General features: G+C 39.8%; 1 protein-coding gene across 14 annotated transcripts in view; it reads left to right on the forward strand.

The window, feature by feature from the left end:
* Positions 1-23,031, forward strand: part of PROM1 (prominin 1) — a 71,694-nt gene that overhangs the window by 14,536 nt on the left and 34,127 nt on the right. For 11 of the 14 annotated variants that reach the window (XM_049791794.1, XM_049791804.1, XM_049791766.1 and 8 more), the window contains 3 exons: positions 14,199-14,257; positions 18,333-18,359; positions 19,896-20,101. In XM_049791794.1, coding sequence (XP_049647751.1) covers positions 14,199-14,257; positions 18,333-18,359; positions 19,896-20,101 — 292 coding nt within the window. The remainder of the gene's footprint in view (positions 1-14,198; positions 14,258-18,332; positions 18,360-19,895; positions 20,102-23,031) is intronic. The other 3 variants (XM_049791822.1, XM_049791849.1, XM_049791871.1) reach the window with 1 other exon arrangement.

Consider the following 23,031-nt stretch of genomic DNA (forward strand, 5'->3'; position numbering starts at 1 on the left):
GAGATTTAATTTTGATTCAGAGATGAAAATAAACATAATCACAAGTGGGCACAGAAAGCAAGCCTTTTGATGTTTCTAACTCAAAACTTTGTCATTCCGATTGGGCTGGTGCTTCAGAAGAGCTAGGTCCAGGTTGATGCCCCAGTGTATTGCGTATAACTATAACATTGAGGAGAAGTGTAATTCATGGGCAGGACATGGCATCAGTCACCTAGACCTTTGATCTTAGTAGTCTTATTTTTTTTCCCTGATTCTTAGAAGTACTTGATGTTTGGTTTTCCAATCTACTGTTAGTGCTATTAGCTGGGAGGGGGAAAAAAGTGGCAGGATTGTCCAATTGCATGTAGATATTCCTGCCTTTCCAAGTAATCTTTGTGCTTCCAGTAGTGCTCTGATGGAGCTGAATATGTTACAATATAACATTCATACTCCTTCAGTCCCAAGTGTGCCTTGTAGGAAAAAGGCTAGTATGAGCTTTATACTGTTATGATAAAGCAAAATATGAAGTACATCGGAGTCTTTGGGAAATGTTGTTCTTGAAGTATTTGTATGCTGCTAATTCTTAACATATATTTAAATGTTCTTGAATGTTGCTTGAAAGTCGAAAGGGATCACTTCATTTAAAGAAAAAAAATCAGTCAAGAAATATTTTGTAAGGGTTTTTTGAATTAAATTTAAGTGACTAATTATTTACTCCTTAATTTGTTCATGCCATCCAGTTTGTGGATATGTAACTTAATCTAAGTTTAGATTTAATAGATAAATTATTAATGGGATTGAATACAGTGCTCTCATAAAGTGCAGTAACAGAACCAGGGCAAGGAACTGTAACTCAAGGTTTTTTAAATTGCTGAATTTTTAAGACCAGCACTGTATTCTTTAGATATGGCAAGAAACTAGTTTAAAAAAGTGAACTAGGATATCTGATTGCAATGCTTCAGTGAATGTAAATAGATTCTGCTTTCAACTCCACCAGTCAAATACTTCTGTCCTCACTAGATGATGTACTGGTGTAAATGGGAGTGAATTTTCTCCCAAGCATAAACTGTTACGCAGGGAAGCAGCCTCCACTTTGAGTTAATGACACACTGGAGTGGAAAAGACTTGTGTTTGGTCACTGGTTTGCTATGTGAGGCTCAGTAGGTCACTTTAATCTTGCTGTGCCTTGGTTTCTCCATTTGTAAAATGGAGATGATGGTGCTGCTACCTTTGAGGACTGTGTAGGATAGAGCATCATTATTCTTTCCTGTTAATAGCACCACTTAAATAGGTGATAATAGGAAAATTACAAGTTGTTTCTATCACTCAGCTAAGAGGACATCTAACAAAACAATTGTCAGTTTTTCTCTTAGAATTTGTCATAAACTGAAGCATTAATTTATTAGTAAAGTAAAGTCAGCTGATGGTTGTGACATGGTGCATGCCACCTGTTGTGTTGGAGACCTTGAGATGTGAACTTGCTGTTGACAGGGCATGGTCAGTATGATCCTCTGGCTGCTGTGAATATCTTATCATGGTTTTGTTTTTGTTCCCATGGAAACCTGTTGTTAGTTGCAGTAAGATGATGTTAATCTGAGATTCCACTTGCCAGCAGGATGTGCACAACAAATCTTTGGTTTCACAGCTTCTGTCTTGTAACAAAAACGTGAAGAGTTCACAGAGGAAACAAGCTGGGAATAAAGCTCCTGCTCCTATTTTTAGGTGAAATAAGACAAAAACTTACAGGCCTGTTTACCTTGCTCTACTGTACCTGAACGTATTGCAGGACACTGTGCCACTTACGTTAAGTTACAACTGCTTTGTTCCAGCTTCTGCTTTTTATTGTGGATAACTCTGTTTCTGCTGAAGTGGAAATAAAACTTTAACATAAAAATCATCTGTTGAATGCAAGTACTTCCTGGGCAAAACAGCATGAAGAGGTAAATGTACTATTTGCCTGTGGGGTACAAGAACAAGCTGTTCTTTAGACTGGTTCTACACCTCTCAGTTCTTTCTGTTTGTGGGGTGTCACTTGTTGAACAGTTTGAGCTTAAGACTGAGGATCAGAACTTGCCTGTTTTAATGCAGAGTCCTGTCTCTGACCCCTTTTGGTCTTCCTTTCTCCTCACCTGGTCAGTCTTCAAAGGAGCTGCAAATTATAGAGTTAAGCAAGCTAGTCTTGTGTTCCCTATCTCTGCAATTAATATCTCACATGAGTGTGTTCAACAAGTAAAACTTTAACATTAAAAAAAAATCACATAACTCAATGTGAAAATAAACAGTGTATTTGTAGCTAGTATAGCTGTATGCATATGAAAATGCATATGCAAAACCCTTTTATTGTAGGTAGATTTGAGCTCCTAAGATATTGACTTTTTTAATACATTAGCTGTGTTGGATGTGAGTTTCTAAAGCAAATAATCCAAACACTTTATCACCCCCTCAGTTAAAAACTCAGTAAGAATTATTTTTGTGTGCGAGTAAGACTAACCTCTTTGCCATTTGTAACTCTTTAGTTCTTGGTTACCTGTTTCGACTTTAGCTTTCCTTCCTGTTAGTAATAAATCTTCCACAGCTCCCCTGCAACAAAAATTCATGTGTGTGGATGTTGCAGCATTGGAGCTAAACTCAGCTATGGGTAGCTGGTAATGCCCTTTTGCTTTTTAAACTTGAGACTTTCCCAGGACTGTTGCGCATATCCATGCCAGCACGCAGTGAAAGGACTGTGCTCTGGCTCTGACTTGTGTGCAGATGCTGCAGTCCAGGAACATAAGATACTGCTTAGGTGCTCAAAGCAATTATCACCTTTTATAAAAAATTACAGTATCCTTTTTTCCAGTTGTGTGAAGTCTCAGTTTTATTTTGGGTATGAAACTGCACCGATGTGATAGACTGCTTTTTTGAGATAGTGCTTCATAGCTACCCTCCTGTGCATGTGAGTTGGTTTTCTTAAAGCTTACATCCTGGAGCTGGGTTGGGAGCACAGATGCAATTGCTGGTGCAGGAACTAAGAAGGGAAGAAGAGCAAGACCTGCCCTTTAGTAAGTTAGCTGTTAGATTGGCTAAGCTGTGTTGTGAAATGATGATTTTGGTAAGCTGTAGAGTCAGTGCCTTCACCACATCTCTGTAACTGGTTTTTTTTCCAGCACTGTGGCTACAGCTGTGACATGAGTTTAGAGTAGTAGCTGAAGTGTTTATATAAAAAATGCAGGTTTCAGTGACGGAGTTTATATATAGCAAGTAGTGGTGGTGTCATTTGGGTAGAACTGGGGTAAGAAGGGGGACTTACAGTGCTCGTTTACTTGATGATATGGCATATACATTGAAAGAAATTTCTTGTGTCTAACATTGGAAATACTGGAGGGAAGATGGAGCAGCAGGAAGATACAAGATAAATTAGCCTCTTCTTTTCTCTGCCCACTCATATACACTTAAGGAAATAGTGTTTAAAAAAAAAATCATTGCTCATTTCTTGCTGGAAAGCAAAGAGATTCTCTACATGATGACATACCCATGTAAACAAGGAACACTCTCAGAATGTTTCTGAAGCAGATTTAAGGCCTGCTTTTTTATTTTCTTAGGCGTCAGAAGAGTAATTTCATTTTCCCTGAACTATTCTAAATTGCAGACTGTCTAACAGATTGCTTGTCAAAAGGATTTTTTTTTGTGGACAGGGAGGAGCCAGAGGTTTTAGGGAAGGGAGATTTATACAGATTATCTACTACAGGTTACTGCAGAAAACTACAATTGCAGACATTAACACTTCTCTGATGTCTTCCTGCCCACTTCTTTTGGATTACATAAACAAGGAATCTCTTGAAGATAGGTATTATGTAGAAAATATGCAAGTCATTTTTCAGTCAGTGTAGCATAGCAGATCATCTGAAAATCTTGCACTATGCACACATCTGGAATCCTTTCTCTACAGTATCCTCAATGCTTGCCCTGATCTGGTTTAATACTGCCTGCCAGCTGTGCCTAGGAGAAAAAACATGCCTTGACAGCAACTGGAAAATTACAATCCAGCTTCACAATTTCAACACTATTAGGACAGAAGGGAGAAACTAATGAAAATGGACCTCAAGCAGAGTTTGAGGGAGTTGGGTTACTTTGTGTGGGGAGGGTGTTTAGAAGTGGCATTACCACAGATGGCTGTGGTAATAGGCTGGAGAGCACCTCAAGCAGTAGTGCCTCTTGGAGGCTAGATTATAATAAAAAATAAAATGGGCCTACAGTTGTGTGGTATTGAGACTCGGCTCGCATTTCCCAACCTAAACTGCCTTCCATCACTTCTGAATTAGACAGCTATGTCCTTTCTGTCTGTTGGGAACGTTTCCTGGCAAGTGGGTTGGGCATTTTCTGGGTGAGGTACTGAGCTGGCTGAGAAAACCTGCTAATAGTTGCAGTGTGGGCAGTGCCAGACCTGTGCTTGAAAATGTCCTGATCCTGTTCTGTTTGTCTATGGCTATTAATGGCAGACAGAAGGTAAAACCAAAGAGCTGATCAGCAGCATTCCCTGCCTTGGTGTGCAGGGAATAAGTTCTGGGCGCAGCTAAATCCGGGGTGCTGACAAGGAAGAGAAGGATGGAAGGTACAGAATGGTGTTGTGACAGAAGGTGGCCTTGGTGTTTGTTTATCATTCTAGGTAAAGAAGCTTCATTGATAGGGTTTGTATATTTTTAAAGAAAAAAGCAAAGGTACCGTGTGCTAAAAATGCATTATGTAGATAATCTAGCTAATTTCAGGACATGGTTTATTGGGCATGGTGATGTTGGGTTGATGGTTGGACTTGATGATCTTAAAGGTCTTTTCCAACCTAAATGATTCTATGATTCTGTGAATTAGTACTACTGTGTGGTATGTGTTTTGGGGGTGGAGCTTATGAAGCATTTTGAGTTCATCATATGAGATACTGTATGGATACTGTTATTGGAAAATCAGTCATTTCACTTTCTCTTTTCTTTGTTATAGACCATCAGAATTAGATAACATTAGCCTAGCCCTCTCATTTTTTGTCTGACAGTTTGTTTAGGTTATCATTTACAGAGCAACAAACTCCTAGGTCTTGTTCAGTGGTGGCTTTTTCTTGAATTATGTCAGCCAAAGTAATAAGAATTTGATAGATCTTCGCAACAAATCTTTCCACACTCCTCAAATTCAATGTTTAATTACATTGACAATTATGAGAATTAGAATTTTTTCTTCTCTTTTTTCCCACTATTTTCTTTTTTTTTTTGCTTCTCAAGATGCTTTCTGTAACTTTTAGATCTTAACAAAAGTGGTGCTTTTTTCTAAGTGAATATGCACTATTCAAAAGTTGCCGGAGCAAAATAAATGTGCAAGTATTAATTTTAGTGGGTTTTGTAATCCTTTTAACAGTATAAAATCTTTCCATATTGTTATTAAAGCTTTTGAGTATACTTCTTTCTTTCCACAAACCAGCTGCCACAAATGTCAGCTATTGTCGTTTAAGCTGACTAATCTATCAGTATATACATCTTCGTGTAAGCCTACCAGTTACAAAAAAAGCCCACAAACCTGCTTTGACACTTTTTTGCAATATGCAGATCTATTTCTTCTCATCTTACAACAGTTCTATGATTAAATTATGACCTGTACTGCATTGTAACATAGTCAAGATCTTTTTTCTGAAAATTTACCAAATTATTTTATTTTTGTGAACTTTAAACAGTGATTACAGTTGTGAATGTGAATATTCTTACTACTACTAACGTCAGCTTTGGCTGTTTAACTCAGCTGAAAGATGCCTGGGTGTACCTGTACAGAACAAACACAAACTTGAAGCCTAATTAACTTTCTTCAGAGTAGCAACCTTTACTTCTGCCTTTTTTTGTTTTTTTAAGTGAGGTAGTGATCTCTGTAGTACTTTGCAACAGTATGCATGCCACAGTTATCAAACATATGTGGAATATTGTGGCCCTTGCAGAAATGGGAAAACGGAGGGAATTCTGAGGAATCTCAGTGAAGCTGCCAGAATGCCAGTCAATGAGGTAATTAAAAGCTGGTACCAGCAGGGCTCCTGCGTGTCATTCCCAATTATCGGTATTCATGTTTCCAATAATTCAAGTTATGCAATATATGAGAAGATTTTCTGTGCTTTCCTCAGTTTACAGCAACTTCTGAGGAGAGAAAGGAGTAGGAAAAATGCTGTTGTTCATACAGTCTAAATATTTACTACTTTGATCGAAGTTACAAGTCCAATATGTCTACACAACCCACACTTTCAAGAAGTTGCTCAGTCTCTGCAGTGTGCTAAAACAGACAAGCATATACAGTGCACCAAGTTAAATCTTTGCCCATAATCTGTTGTAAATCCTTACCAGATGGTGGCCTAGGAAGACCTTTAGGTAGCTACTGCAAACAAAGCAAGTGGCAAAAAATAGTTACTGTGGCACAAACAATGTGCTACAGAAATTTTGTTGCCTTCAGAAAATGAGAGAATGCAGTTTCCATGTGGAATACTTCTTCAAAGCTTTCTACCTGACTTTGTGTCTGCGTGATACATGCAAATTTATTATAGCCTCCTAAGCAAAGATTTTTCTAAAGGCTTCTCTCTTTTTGTTCTTTATTGCAAAACTTCAGCAAGAACAGAACTTTCTTTGTAGCAAAGAACAACTAGGAAGTCCCTGCAAAGGTTATTTTCAAAGGAGAAATCTTTCATTCTAGGTGTCCTGTAACAGTCAATATTGTGGCTATTTCTTTTTTTTTCTTTAAGCCTTTTCCTGACCAGGCTCTCTAATGCTGTCTGTGCATGTTGATGGAAAGCAGAATGTGCCTGAATGGAAATGTGACTGCACTAAAGGAATAACCTCAAGTTTGGGGGAGCTATAATGTGTCAGGATTTTCAGTGGGAGACTTAAATTACCCATTTGGTCTTCCTGACTAGTAACAACCTTGAGGAAGCTAAATTTATAAAACTTCAACTGTTTTGTACATATTTTTGGGAAATTGGGAAACTTTCTGTGTGCATGAATGAAATTCATTGACTCTTGCTATTATCTGATCCACTGCTGTATAATTTCTTGAGTGGATCAATGCTATTTTCTGTCAGGAAGGGTGCAAAGGGGATCATCTTAATTTCATGTCCTAGTTCCTTCAGCAGCTGTTGCTGCTATGCAATTCCTTGTCTTCAGCAGTTGCACCATGCTTAGTCCTACCTGCACTTTGGTTAAAGCTCATCCTGTTTAGACCAATCCTACAGTTTCAATCCTGCTCATAGCTGTTCATCTTTTCATTACCTACTTCATATTGCAGCTTTACCCCCCTCTCACATTGCCCCTCGCTGCATCCAGTAGAAGCTAAGACTCATTTCTGGGTGGTCTAGTAGCTTGTCCTTTCAACTGTGAATAAAGCATAATGTGCTTTACAAGTCTGCTGAGACCTTAAAAATACATTTATTATGTTTTTGCTTGTGTCATATTGTGTGTTGCTGGATTTTGAGACTGAGCCAGAGTACTGTAGGATAAGCGTATTTCTCCTGCTTTTGATCAGCATGTAATTAAAGAATGTGGAGTCAGAGAATGGAAATGGACAATAACTGTGTTGATTGGAGGAAATAGCATACTGAAGGCAGAAGAGGGTGAAAAGACAGGTTGCCATAGCAGATGAGAAGTTAAAATACTTAAGCAATTTAGTATGTATTTGTCATTTTTTACCTCCATTCAAACAAGTTCTTCTGGCCAGTGTAGAATAACGGGTTCTAGGGCTTCATTTAGCATGTCAATGGTGAGGTACAGCAACAAGGTTCCTTCCTTACTTGCCTTTTTTTCTTAAACCATCAGCCATGCCTTTGGACAAGATTCTAGTTTTTGCACGTTATTCTTTAGTGCAGGTGAATAAACAGGTGATTGAACAGAGGATTTCCTTTCGCCATCTCTGTAGTGTAAGTAGGTGGTCTTGTGTGAGCTTCAGAAGCTCGGTGTTACTCAGGCATTGTGCTCAAAGGGAAGAGGGCCAGAATGGCCTCTTGCAAGGAGCAAAAGGGTGGAAGCCGAACCAGCGTGATGTTCCCAGTAACTCAAGGAAGAAACCTGGGAATTGTATAGAGAGATAGGTTGCCTAAAGGTTGTGGTGAGAATTTATCTGAGAAGGCTGAGTTTTTTCTTAGTTTGAGGACAAGGGTTATGGCCCAATATCTGAGGGAGACATTGTGAAGAGGGGAGTAAACCTTTTGAATCTGGAGTTGGAAGGGAACGCTCTGGACTATATGAGTGAATGCATGGATTAGACTCCTCATCTGTGGACTAAAGTGGTCTCTTCGTGTGTGGGAAGATCCCATCACCTCTGAGACTTCCCACCTGGCCTACAGAGTGAATTTTCTTCTTGCTCTGTGGAAAGAGGGCAGATGGCTCAGGGCAAGCAATGCGGCAGGACCCCCTCTGCAGCCTCTGTACCAACGTGCATGGTGGATTCTTTGGCCATCAACGTTACTGAACTCTCACCTCGCTCTGCAGTGGAACCAGAGCCAAGCGATCACTGCAGGATTAGGGACAGTAAGAGTAAACAAAGGCGTTAGGTAGCTGGTGGCAGTAAAGGGGACCAAAGGTAACCTTGGGTTACCTGCTGAAGGAGGCATCTTCAATGGAAGCTGAATCTGACCATAGTAAGGGCTAATGGCTAGAGGCTTTCTAACTTTGGGGAAGCAACCAAAGCTCCACTCAAGTCAAAGCAAGTATTTTAAAATGTCAATAAACTGAACTTGCAGTGAAACTTGCTTTAAGATACCTGAAAGAATTTTATCTCTAAGTCTGAAAGGCTAAATCCTGGTTTTCTTGGACTTGCAAGAGTTATTCATTTGTTTAAGTCATAATTAGAGAGGAAAAAGCCCAAGCTTGAAGTAATTTTAATTCATTAATTTCAGACTAATTATTGCTACTTACTTATGACACTAAATGTGGTCAAAGTGACCCATATTCAGAGAGGTACTGAACTGTTCAGTGTGTGTGTGTAGTCCATTGACTCTATCTATTACAGATGAAGGGGAATGGGTTGAAATACTGTTTTATGCATTAGAATGAGATAGCATTAAAGCAGTTATTAGTTTATCATGTATATTATCTTGCAATTCTCCCCTGTTGTTCTGAAAAATCTCCATTCATTGTGACATGAATGCTTCAGTCATGGTTCTTATTGGTTTGCTTGAAGTCCTTTTCAGAATAGAAGCCTAATATGTTATATTATGCATAAAAAGATAAATTAATTTCTGGCATAATTTGATTAATGCTGGAGTTGCACTATAACTGAACTGGCTAAATGGAATTGTTTGAGTGAAGAAGCATAGCATTCCCGAAGGTTTTACTCCAACTGTTTTCCTGTCACCTAGATTTGAAAAGCTTTCTTGGCAGAAGAATTTGTAGCTAATTTATGTTGGTACTTAATAGCCAGACAGCTTATTTTTAAATCTATTATTTTTGCTGTCCCTTTCTGTAAAGCAGTTCTAAGAAGCAAGCCTAGTGATAACCTCATTTTCTTGCCGGGGTAATGAGATACTGAGTGTATGTACACAATACTCATGCAATGCAGGAGTTGGTGATTATGTTTTCTTAACTGGAGCTCCTCAGAGGTGCTTAGTATTTCATCACAAATTGCATTGGTAAATTAACAGTTCATCTGGCTAGTTAAATTTACTAGGGCAGATGGCATTTCACATGTGTGATGAGAGCAGGAAGGAGACAGAGCAAAACAGTAATGTAATTAGCTGTGTAAATGAGCCTCACAAGGTAAATCTCTTTAACCCCAGTGATAAAATGTGTTCTGTGCTAAAGCCTTGGATTACTGGTCCTGTGAAACAATGTGTGCAGCTGGTCAAGCCAAGATTTCAGAAGTAATCCTGTTAATTTGAAAATAGAGGACACTGCTTTTTATCACACCTTCTTAGCACTTTTTATTTGAAACAGAAATCAGACTCAAGGTGGTACTCTACCAATAACGCAGAAGAGAGTTGTGTGGAGTTAGTTCAATTTTAAATAAAAACTTATTTGAATGCTAGAGATGAGATGTTCTAGCTAGGGAGGAAAGATGCTTCATAAAAGCAAAACAAAATCACAGGCTAAATGTGAGCTGAGGTGTCCCTTCACTGTGCTACAATGAGCAGTGTAGTTGTATGTGAAAACATGATGCTTGTGTTTACACAGTATCTGGCACAGGACATTCCCCTGCTTAAGCCTTAAGCACTGCAGTAGTAACTGTGATTACCATCAATGTGCGTAAAACCCAGTAGAATCATGGAATAGCTTGGGTTGGAATGGACCTTTAAAGATCATCTGCTCCAACCGCCCTGCAATGAGCAAGGAGACTCTTCATGCTGCAAAACCACTAAGGCATGATTTTGTGCTTACAGATGTGTGGGTGAGTAACTGCAGGTAATCTCACATTCAGTTATAGCCAAATTATTTTTTTTATGGGAATATATATGACTTCCACGTTTCATTTGAAATGAATTAACTGGGAATATGTCTAATCCAGTTGATACTGAAGGCTATTGAAATAGTAAATTCATGGCAAAGACTGGTCAATCACTGTGCTGCCTGGTGAGAAAAACACCCTGAAGCATCATGTTACTTCTAAAAACCATTGCAAAGTAATATAAATAGTAAATCCTTATTCAGCAGGGAAATCTCACATTCCAGAAAATTAAGGGGGGAAAAATGGGCTGTGTAATAGTGGCCATTGTGCTATGTATGAAACTTCTATTGTTCTCAATATTTAACTTATTCAATCCATGCGGGAACTTTTCGTACCTATTTTCAGGCTTTCTTGTTTATAATAAACCGAAAGATGTTTTAGTTTCTTAGGAACAGGCTTTAGAGCCTCTAAATTTCAAAAGCACATTGAAAATGCTTGTTTTTGCATCAGTTTGTCATAGTGAATTCAGGTTGATTGCTGTCATTTTTCTGACTGGCAGGCTGTGAATTATGGAAAGAGTATAAATAAAAAAACTGCGAGTCGGGAACATAGTGAGCAATTTAAGCATATCACAAGTAATCGGAGCAGTTTAGGTTTTTTTTGTTATTGTTTTGGTTTTTTTGAAGTATTGGATGTTCTCCTTGGAGATCCTCAAAACCTGACTGGACATGGCCCTGGGTAACCTGCGGTGGGTGACTCTGCACTGACCTGGGTGGTTGGACTGGACAATCTCAGGGGGTCCCTTCCAGCCTCAACTGTCCTCTGTTTCTCTTGAGTAGTTTTACATATGCATACACATATGCATACAGATGTCCATAAATATGTATGTGTGTATAGATGTATGTAAAACTTTGTTAAATGTTTTTTTTTTTTTTTTAATTTTAATTTGATGGGGATAGATGCTCAACTAGAAGAATGGGTAGAAACTTTCAACTTTTATTTAACAGGAAAGGCTAATGCTTTTAAAATTTTATCTTGTACCAATTCCTAACAGCAGGAAATGTATCAAAGTTTTTGTCAATAATAAAATTTAGCTTTCTTACATGCTTCCTGGCAGTGCTTTCACTTCTCCATTAAATAATTTATAATAAAAAGTCAGGATGATAGTAGGATAACTTTGGAATAACTCAGATCAGAAGGGACCTCCAGTTGTCATTGGGCCCAAACCTTTTCCAAAGCAGGATGAACCTCTGAGTTAGGAGCAGTCTGGAAGTGAGGGCAGGTTGCTGGGGGCTCTCCTGCTTGGTTTCAGAGTAGCAGCAAGGAGGGTTATGCCACAGCATCCTGGCCAGTCAGCTCCTGCGTTTGACTGCCCACATGCAGTCTGTACTGCTTCATGCCACAGAAGATTGCAGAAGCTATTCCTTTTTCTTCCTTCCCATTGGATTCTCATTTAAGTTGGTAGAGGTTTCTCTTTAGTGGCTGTTCTGCAGTGTGTTGCCACACAATGCTAAATAGTTGCATAAATACGTAAACAAGAGGGTTGATTTAGCCCTTTACTTTTCCTGCTTGCTAAAAGGCATCTAGCTGTAGAGGAAAATTGATTGCATTTATATTTTATGCACCGATATTTCTTAAACTTTTTTATGTGGTAGGTGTGTAAATATAAACAAAAAGAAAGAAATGTTACCTCTGCTGAAGAAGAAAAAATTGTCTAACAACCCATGTGAATTACATCTTTGGGGTTTGTGCAGTTCTTCCTCATGTGGCTGTATACCTCCTTGCTGCTGAAACTCCCAGAGAAACAGGGATGCTGCCTGGAATGGTCTCAATACAGGACTCTGCTGGTCCCAGTGTGTGAGATTTCTCAGAGCTGCAGGGGTGGATCAGTTGTGTGTTGCCCATGCAGTGGTGTGTGCCCTTTCCTTCAGTGGTCTCCTGACTGTTAAGATGCAGAGCTTGAAAGGATTTGCAGGGATAGTACCTCTTGTTCTTCCTGGGTGCTTATTCTACATATGTTTTGGGTTTACTTCTGTTATGGTGGGATTCAGCCTTATTGTCTACCTTATGTATGGTCTGTCCAAAATGAGGTTGCCTCACCACAGCGAGTCCTTGATCATCTACTGCTAGCACTCTTCCTGTGTTACAGAATATACTTCCTGTCTGTGAATGATTTGTGGCTTGACACTCCTGTGATATGTTAACAGATTTTTATTTTTTAATTGGCAGTGTTGCTGGCTGCAGCTTCTTGGCAGGGAGTACCTTCCTTAAAATGTAGTTGTTGCCTTGCTCTTGTGTGGTTTCTTTCCTTGGACACAGTTTTCTGAGAGGAACTCTCCAGGATCTCTTCAACTTGCAGACCAGTCGAGTCCAGGTTCCCTCTGCAGGGTGTTGGGGAGATAGGACTATGGACGTCGTTTACTTAGGGCTTTGTTTTCCTGAGTCATGTGCAGGATTAGAGAGGAGTGAGATCACAGCCCCTGTGACCTCATTGAACATATTTCACAAGTGTTACAGTAAGTTCTGAGAGGGCTTGGATTTTTGGGAGGTGAACAGTCAGTTTTGAAGTCAGTTTCAGGTCCTTTATTGATCTCCAGGACATGTAACTTACTGGAGGTTTTTACCAAGTATGTTCTTTTGTATATGGGGATACTAACGACAGGGCAGTAGTACCATGAAGTCCGGTTCTGTATGAACATGGGGGTCAGAGTGCTCCTCCTTGAGGTGTAGTGTGCTCCTTCCTAATGTGTTTCCTCTTCATCAGAGGAGACCAGAAGTTCAGTCGGTCATTCCTCCCAAACCTCCAAACGCTGTTGCTTTTACGCAACCTGCCATGGAACACGCCCAGAGTTGCTGATGCCTCACTGAGGCAGAGGGGCTGTAGAGCTGGTGGTGCCCCTCTCAAAGTGCAGGGTGTAACAGAAATGACCGGGAGCCACAGTTTGCGGCATAGTTTGCGTAGGGTTGTTAAAATCTCTGTAAGGGTAGGCTGGTGATGTCCCCAAAAGGGGATCCACTCCTTGCAGCTGCTGGGCTTTACTGAAGGAAACTGGTGTGGTGAAATGATATTTGTAATGTTAAGTGGCACTATTTGTGTTAAATTCCTACTTTCTCTTTTTGGTGGTTGCTGTATTTTGTTTATATTGTGAATAAGTAAGAAATGAGTGTGTTAGATGGAGCTGCGTGCACAGTAAGTTGGCATGTGTTAGGCTTTCTGATTTGTTTTGGTGATGGTGCATACTCATGCAAATTCTGTTGGTCCAGAGGTGACCCACGCCACCTCTCCTCCCCCACCCCCCCACCCACCACCCCCCCAAAAAAAAAAGAAAGAAAAAAAAAGATTGGGATAATGTTGGCAAGAGAAGGGCCTTCTTCCTTTTCTTCCTTCTACCATTCAGTCAAGAAGATATCGTTAGTGTTATCATTTTGCCCATTATGTATCTAATGCTCTGTGTGTGTGTATATATATGCGTTTGCATGTATGTACTTGGCATAAACATGAAGCAAAGCTGATACCCAGAACATAGTCCAATCGATAAGTTTGTGATTAACTTTTAATAATGATTTTACGGTACAGAGGATGACCTTGGAAAAACCTTCACTGTATTTCAGTAGGAATTGATTAATTGATAGATAACTTGGTTATCTTCCTGTGAGCTCATAAAATATACAGTTGATTAAAAATGTTGTTACTAGACAGGTTTATGGAAACAACTTATGTGCTTGCCTGTCCTGTTGACGTCTGTTCTTAATTTCATCTTGCCTACCTAACAGTAGAATTTATATCATCCTCTGTCCCCCATTTTTAAAATTTATCATGTTTAAAACTCCGGAATATTCTTGCTTATTTTCAGATCTCATCAGAAAACTAGCACAGCAGAAGTTTGGAAATACACAGGGCGATTATCAAAAGGTAAGCTGTTTATGTTATGCATAAAATAATGAAACAATGACTTTGAAATTCACTTTTGTTTCTGAAATGGGAAATAGTATTTTAAAGCTATAACAACAGGATTCAAGAATGAAATTATGAATAACAAGTCTGATGTTTTCATATAAAACCTTTCAGAAAAATATTTCAAAGAAAATTTCATAAGCCACTGTAAAGAAGCTACGTGTAGTTAAGGCTCACTTGTAAATTCTAGCTGTAATGTGATTGTGGTGTCTGTTGCGCAAAGATTGAAGGCTCTTTGTATTGAAAAATATTGCTTTTATTTAAAAACACTTAGAGAGAACCATTACTGCTCAGCCCTCGTGTTAGCTTCAACTATTGTCCTCAAAAAGCTGAATTTATATGCTGGTTCTGGTGCCTCTGTAAAACAGTTTCCATAGCCTACTTCTAAAGTATATTTTAATTTGTGTAGCGTGCTAAGCACGTCAGGGATATTTTCCATTCTCTCTGGGTTTGTGGTTATCCTGTAAGAGTTGAAATTCTTAGGGTATCTGGTAGCAAGAGAAGATAGAATGTAATGTGCGTCTGATTTTAGGCTCTTCTCAAGGACAGTAGCTTATTTTTGAAGCAGTATCACTGGTTGAGTTCCTGCAGTAGGAACCTTGATCATGACCATGCAATGGACAAGGTACTTCATTGTGAGCTACTTGCTTGTAGTCCCTGCAGTATGGTGTACCTGTCAGGAAGACATCTTTGTCAGCAATGTGGACAGTGGGATTGAGTGCACCCTCAGCAAGTTTGCCAATTACACCAAGTTGTGTGGTGCAGTCAACACGCTGGAGGGAAGGGATGCCATCCAGAGGGACCTTGACGTGCTTGAGAGCTGGGCCCATTGCAAACTTCATGAAGTTCAACAAGGCAAAGTGCAAGGTCCTGCACGTGGGTCAGGGCAATCCCAAGCACAGATACAGGCTGGATGATGAGTGGGTTGAGATGAGCCCTGTGGAGAAAGTCTTGGGGGAGTTGGTTGATGAGAAGCTCAACATGCCCCAGCAATGTGAATTTGCAGCCCAGAAGCCCAACCGTATCCTGGGCCGCATCAAAAGAAGCGTGACCAGCAGGTTGAAATTGGTGATTTTCCCCCTCTACTCTTGTGAGACCCCACCTGGAGTACTGCATTGAGCTCTGGAGTCCCCAATGTAATAATGACATGGACCTGTTGGAGTGAGTCCAGAGAAGGGCCACAAAGATGATCAGAGGGCTGGAGCATTTCTCCTGTGAAGACAGGCTGAGAGAGTTGGGGTTGTTCAGCCTGAAGGAGAGAAGGGTCCAGGAAGACTTTATAGCAGCCTTCCACTGCCTAAAGGGAGCCTGCAAGAAAGCCGGAGAGGGACGTTTTACAAATGCATGTAGTGATATGACAAGGGGTAATGGCTTTAAACTGAAAGAGGATGGATTTAGATTAGATGTAAGGAAGAAGTTCTTCACTGTGAGGGTGGTGAGGCACTGGAACAGGTTGCCCAGAGGGTTGGTAGATGCCCCATCCTTGGCAGTGTTCAAGGCCAGGCTGGATGGGGCTTTGAGCAACCTGGTCTGGTGGAAGGTGTCCCTGCCCATGGCGGGGGGGGGGTGTGGGTTGGAACTAGATGATCTTTAAGGTCCCTTCCAAACTAAGCCATTCTATGATTCTGTAACCTGAGTATGACACTTGGCATATAGACACTGAGCTATTGCCTTGAATCAGGATGACCTGAATGATCTTGGGATTTGAAGGAGGAAAGCCTTGTGCTTCCATGTCATGCTGACAACGAGCTTATTGCTCCAGGAGCTTGATAACCTCTGCATGACATCCAAGTGTGTGGGTGTTGTTATGCCGCATCAATGACTCTTGCTGATCCCAAATGCTTGTTTAGTGGGGCTCTGAGAGTAGTGCATCACAGGCTGTGCCTGCATACTCAGGGAGGAACATGGAGTGGACTTGTTTGGCAGTCTTTGGACAAAACTATTAGACCATAGGTGGTATACATGAGCACAAGTGTAGTATTTAGTAACTATTACATAAGTCATGAGAAATTTGAGACTAATGACAGCTGTAATCCTGCATAGAGGAGGCACTTGTTAAAATACTGTGTGATTATAGGGTGACAAATACAATATTAGGTGTCCTTAAGAAGCAAAACAGATACAGGCCATTTATAGGTCCTAATTGTGACTTAAATACAATGCAAAACTTTAGAACAAATTTGGAAAATTTATCAGGACAAGCAGAGAGTTCCTCAGAAGACAGAAGCATCCGTGAGAGGTAGCTGTGAAGAGACCTGCATGGCTTAGATGTGCCCCTGGAGGAGTTTCCAATGGGGATAGGGAAGTGGGAATGTCACTGAAGGGTGTGGGTAAGTAGTTAGAAATGTTGCCTGTGGTTTTGATGACTCAAATTCAGGGAGAATGAACTCAGACTAGGATGAGTTCAGAAAAGTGTCTATTAAGGTGATCTGGGAAACATGCAGGTCTTCAGAGGAGACTAGAAGAGTTTGCTTTGCTTAGCAAAAGAGTTGATAAAGGGTGTGATTACTCTTTTTAAATATATACGGAGAGGAAACACAAGGAAGAAACTGCTATTTGGGCAAAAGATGGTGCTATAACAGAAGCAAAGGGGCAGAAATGGGCCATGTGTAAATCCGTGTGAGAAGACGACTTGCTCACCAAGTGTTGGGAACAGTCCTTCAGTAGCAAGAACAGGAAGTCTGCTTTTCATATTTATCCTGTTGAATTTCTGCTGTCGTTCCTCCATATCTTACCATCGTTTTGGGTTTTTTTTGTTTGGTTTTTTTTTAACCTATTTGTAGAATGTGTTAGTGACCCAGGAGGCTCTTCCTGCTTCTGTGCTGTGTGTCCCAGTGTTCCCAGCTGGACTCTTACCATCAATGCCTCACTGTCCCCGGTCAGGGACAGCAATCTGCCAGGAGAGCCCAGCAGCTGAGCACAGCTGCTGTGCCTGCTCAGGGGGAGCCAGCTCACTGCTGCTGCCATTGCTTTACTTCTACTGGGAGACGCGCTTGCCTAAAACGTTCAAAATCATATTTGGTACCAGATTTATAAGGGAGGGTAAGCATTTGTTTTCCACCCATTAAAAATACAGTTCCAGATATGATTTTGAACATTTTAAATATATTGTACAGTAGAAGTTTCAGAAAGATGTGTGTGATGCTGAAAAAAATTTCCTAAAACTTGAGAAAATTTCTGATTCTCACACATCAGACTTTGGGTTGAGGGGTCTTGCTGTTTTTAGCTTGTCTGCTTCCCTTTTCCACTTAGGAGAAAGGGGAAAGCGTTACCAGCTGTGAACTTGTCATACAGAGATGAAGGTGAAATATACAAGAAATTCTATTTCCATTGTGGAAACAAAGAGGAAATTGGGTTCTTCTGAAATTCCTGTCATTGAATATTTAGTTTTCAGTATTTTCCTTAAATTACAGATAAGAAAACAGTTAAGAACCTGCCAAGTAGACTTTTTCAGTCTTTCTTGAATGCCTTTTTTACTTTTGAATAATTTAAAATAAACCTCTACATAATTAGTTAAAAGTGAGGGTGAATTTTGTGTGTAATGTGTTAAGATCCCCAAGCTGCTATTGAAGCTGCCAAAATAATGAACTTTTTCTTTTCAATGTTTATTTTAAGAATATCATATCAGTTGAGACAGGTGGAATTTGTGAAGAAATCACTAAACCACAAAGTAATGCAATCTCTGGCCTCATCTTCTGTGATATGTGTTGGGAATTATATGAAACAGATGCTCGGTGTGGAAATAACTGGTGTGTTGTTGTTCTAAGATGGAAATACTTGTTGGACAAATTCTAGATTCTTTTCACTTACCAAGGAAACCAGAAATTATCTGCTATGTATTTTATTGTAAATATTTTTCCATAATTATTTAGTGGTGCTTCTATGCATTATTTTACTGTAGTGACTTTTTGTTGTTGTTGTTTGTGTCATTAATTGTTTTGGTCATGTTTAATTGTTCATTATTCACATGATTTGTTTCTGTGCATGCTGCCTGTGTATTATACACATTCTCCATTTGTTTTGACTTCCACAGCCAGAAAATGTTGTCCTGACTCTTCAGGTAATGTCTTACGGTAGATGTACAGCTTTGAAAAGAAACTAACCATGTCTGTATGCACTACTTCTATTAAAATATCCATAAGTACTTCTAATGTTATTTTAAATGGTGTTCTTCCATCTAACCTATTTTAAAACAATTTATGTTGTCAAATAATTTCTGAAGTGTTCAGCTAACTGGAAAAGTAATTCTTTTCCAAAATCTAGCCAAATTCTTCTTCCAAGCATCTAGTTCATATTCTTCAGAAGGGATAATCGCTTTTAGCCAGCAGTTAGTAACAATAATAAAAAAAAATAGGTTTCATCCTAGAATTGGTAATTAGGTCAGAAATTTGCAACTCTGCTAATGGTGGTGGTTGCTGTATTTGGATCAGTTGGTAATTAGGGATTGTGAGGAAGGGCATTAGCAAAGCTGGAACTGGAGCATGATTGATAGCTTGTGAGAAATTGTAACTTAATTCGCAGGACAATATGCAGCCTCAATTTCATCCTTTTACTGCCAAATTGGCCTGGTGCTGGTGGATTTGTAAAACAGAAGAGGACTCAAAGTACCAGTGTGAGAATTAGTTCTCCTAAAATTGGGAAAGGGGAAGAGAGATTTATCAGGAAAGAAGGACCACCGGGCCGTGCCCACACCGCGCTGTCTAGCTCTGTGTGCAGACACGTGCCTGATCTGGTTTTGGCTCTGTCACCTTGTGTTTGCAGCAGAGGGAAACAGCACGGCCAGCTTGCAGCTTGTCCCCTGGAAACCATGTCGCCTTGCGTAGGGCTGTGCTGGGGCTGTCTGGCCCAGCTTCTTGGTCCTGGGGCACTTGCACTGCTTCCAGCGTAAAAGCTAGTTGAGGTTTGTGTTGCCTTGTTCCCTTTCACTCCTAGCTTTTGAAAGTGTCCTTTTAGTTGCTGCTGCTTTGCTGTTTGGCAGCAGAATAAATGTCTTTACCTGAGAGAGCTTAAAATCCACTCCTTCATGTTTTCCAGTCCCTAAGCAGTTTTAACTGCAGCAGTTTGGAGAAACCTCTGCCATTGCAATCGATCATCCAGTGAAGTACTTCCCTTTGCAGTCCATACGAATCTTTCTACTCATAACTGATTAAAAAGGAGAAAAAGCTAAGCCTTCCTCCCCCCTCCCAGATGAAGTGTTCATCTAGTCAGCCTTGCTGACATTTGTGGAACCTTTTTAGAAACAGATGTGAGAAACAGTAAATTTGTGGTCTGTGAAATCAGATGTGTTCATTTTTAACCTATTTCAATTGCATTGATTCACATTTGTTTCTTGTGAGCATATTTCTCTCTTAGCACTCACTCCTGTAGTTTACCTAGCTAATATTCTAGATAAATAATTATTAGCTATCAGTATCTACAATGTTATGTATCTTTTTGTTAGAAAAGTTGTCAGTTATTGACAAAATATACCAAGTCCATAACCTCAGTAACTTGGTAGATGGTTTAGACTGTAGTTTGATTTTTAATTATTTGCTCTATATTGATTGCAGTTACTGTGTGATATCTGCTATTACCACTATTTTTGTCTGAATTACAGGCCATCTACTATGAAATCGGTTTTATAGTCTCCGCAGCCTTGGGATTGCTATTTATTTTGTTACTGCCTCTTGTGGGACTTTGCTTCTGTATGTGTCGTTGCTGTGACAACTGTGGTGGGGAAATGCATCAAAGACAGAAGAAAAATGCTGACTGTCAGAGGAGCTGTTTTGCAACATTTCTTTTTGTTGCTTCTTTAATAATAAGGCAAGTGTAATAAAGAGAACAATATGAAGCTTGGTATAGCACTAATTTTGGAGTGTCATATGACAATAATGTTACTGTACTAGCCTACAGGTGCAGAAATTATTTTATTAGACCAATACTATTGCTTATAAAAGAAAAAGTGACTGCATTATAAAAATGCTGCTACCATTGCTATCCACAGGTCATTATGTACTCACTTGAGACGAATGTAGCTGTGAAACAAAAAAAATATATTAAGCTTGCATTTGGCAAATGAAGTTTTTGCCAGTCTCAAAATGGCAATTGCAGAACGTTATGTTAAACTTATGAACATAAGGGACTGTCCTATGTTCAATTACCATCCCATAGAGAACTTATGGTAAAACATACTGCTTTGTTATTGATAGTGTAGCAGTGGTGAGAAAAGCAATTGTGTGACCTTCTTCAGTATATGCTGTCCTCCAGATTTTCTTACTAGTTCAGAGTAATGGGTTTTCTTTTGGGGCACTGAGTTGTTTAAACCATGCATGCACTCACTGTAAAATGCTGGAGTTCAGAGACATTTTTGCACTATTGGTGTTAGGAGCATAATCCTCTTCTGTGCTGGATGTGTAATGGGTGATGAGGGACTACAATCAAGACTTTAATTTTCCCTGTAGATGTTTTCAGAATACATTGTTTGCTTTTAGGCTTTTTATTTTCCTTTAACTTCTTCATATTTTCACCTGCCTACTATCCTTACTTTGTGATTATATTAAAAAAATAAATCAAGTCTTTTGATCTATGCTGTGTGACTGTTCAGTCAGGTCACTTTGTCACTTCACTGTGATCTAGAATTTTTTTTTCTTTTTATTACTGTTTGTCATGACAAATTGAGACCTTGCCTATGCTCAGATGTAGGCCATGCTAATACCAGCTATGGGAACATGCATTTTTCTCCCAGTCATCACTAACAAACATGACACTTAAGTATTCTGAAGAGCAGAAACCCAAATGGTATTGTAGGTGGTAGGTGCATCCCTGCCATGATGACAGGAGTACAATGGTGCCTTGGAGAAAGTAAGTTATTAAATTAACTCTCAGCATGCCGAAACTGAAGGTAGTTCACAGACCTTGCCAGCTATCTTTACGCGAAGTTGCAGGATGCTGTGTCGCTGGATGCTATGTTCTGATTATAATGGCTGAGGAATGTTGCCTGTCAGCAGAGAAATTAAGAGGTCGCTCCCCTCGTTGATGTCTAACTTGGCATTTGCTGCCAGCTATTCTTGTGGTATTGAGCATACCCAACATTGGCAAATGCTTCCTCCCAGGTCATGACTGGCAGATCAGTGAACCCTAGTAACATGCTTTCCAGGACTAGGGAAACTGCCTCTTTAACTCATCTTTTTTTTTCCCTTTTGTATAAGACATCAGGAGTATCAGCTGCTTACCCTAAGGGAGGGGTTGGCCTGAGCTATGTCTGCAGGCTTCCACAGGTGAAGATAATCTCATATGACTCCCTGGCTAAGTCTCTAATGCTGTGAATGCTGTGCAAGGCAAGATAGGGCTTTACAAGGCTAATATTACTGACCCCAGCCTGACTGAGTGCTCAGGTCTCCTGTATGCCTCCATACAAAGCAGGATTCTTTTGCCCTTCTTGGGTCTTCTTTCACAGGGGTAGAGAAGATGCCGTGCCTGGATCTATTTAAGCCCCTGTCAGCTTGCTTACTGCTATGCTGAAACACAAAAGGACAGTCTTGTCAGTAGCCATTGCCCCAACAAAAAAACTGGAGAAAGCCTGAGATTTACTTGGAAGTGCTTCTTCATTTCTTATACTGTATTCAGACTAAGTCTCCTTGTGGATTTATTCTCTACTTTTTCCCCAAGTTACCATGCTATTTCAACTTAGGTGGAAGATTTACTTTTAGTTGTTCTTCCCAAAAATCATACTTCTCAAGAACTGTGCCACAGCTGAATACACAAGCTGTGACAATAATCAAAAGAGTTTAGTCCTCTGCAAGTAAAACACTTATGGCTCCTTGCAGACAGAGCCAAAAGAAGAAAAACTTGAATGATCTCTGCTAATACAGGGTTACATCCAGATATGCTATGAAATCACTAAGGTGGGTCCTCTCATTGTTTGGGTATAGTTTAAAGTTCCTGCAGGGGAGCTCCTTTGGGAGTCACACCCTTGCCAGGTGATTGGAATACCATCAACTGCTGTGCTGCTTCAGAAGATGCATTTAGCAATGCCAGCCATTCTGGGATTCTCTCAGGCAAAGGATCAGAACTTTGAAGAGCAGGAAGCCTGAGCCATTTTTTTATTAAACTTTTTATTTTTTTCAGTCCTTGGTGTGGAAAGACAGGTCCAAACTGTCTTTCCTTGGCTAGGAAAGAAAGGTCGAATGCATGGTAGAGGGTATTAGTAGGGGAAGGACTCTGAATGTGGAGCTTGCAATTGGTTGTTTATATAGGCAAGAACTCTTGAAAACCCTAGAAACATCTGGATGGCTTTTCTGTGTGTTGGCATGCATGCAAGTTCACACTGACATATATATCCAGTTAATGTAGATTTTAGAAGATTTCAGCTAGTAGATTTTAATCACGAGGAACATTAATTATTCTCACTTTTCCACTGATACAGTGCTCTGGTTATTAGGATGAGGTTTTAATACTAAGTTTACTGGAATGATGTGTAAAGGAAATACAAAGATGATAAATTATATTTTTACTTAAAAAACCCTAAAAGCTCTACGTAGATCTGCTCTCTGAAGGTGGGGTGTATGTAGGAAGTATGGTTTCCTAAAGGAGAGGTATAAGAAACAAGTCAGAAGATGTGATTATGTACACAGTTGTTTATCTTAAAGTAACTAAGCCATAAGTGTGTCATTTTCCAGTATGTGCACTTTGTGTTTGAAATATTTCTTTTGGTAGATTGAGCCAAAAATATACGTAGTGTTTTTGGTAATTCA

The sequence above is a fragment of the Accipiter gentilis genome, chromosome 3, assembly GCF_929443795.1.
Source record: "Accipiter gentilis chromosome 3, bAccGen1.1, whole genome shotgun sequence".
Classification (NCBI taxonomy): domain Eukaryota; kingdom Metazoa; phylum Chordata; class Aves; order Accipitriformes; family Accipitridae; genus Astur; species Astur gentilis.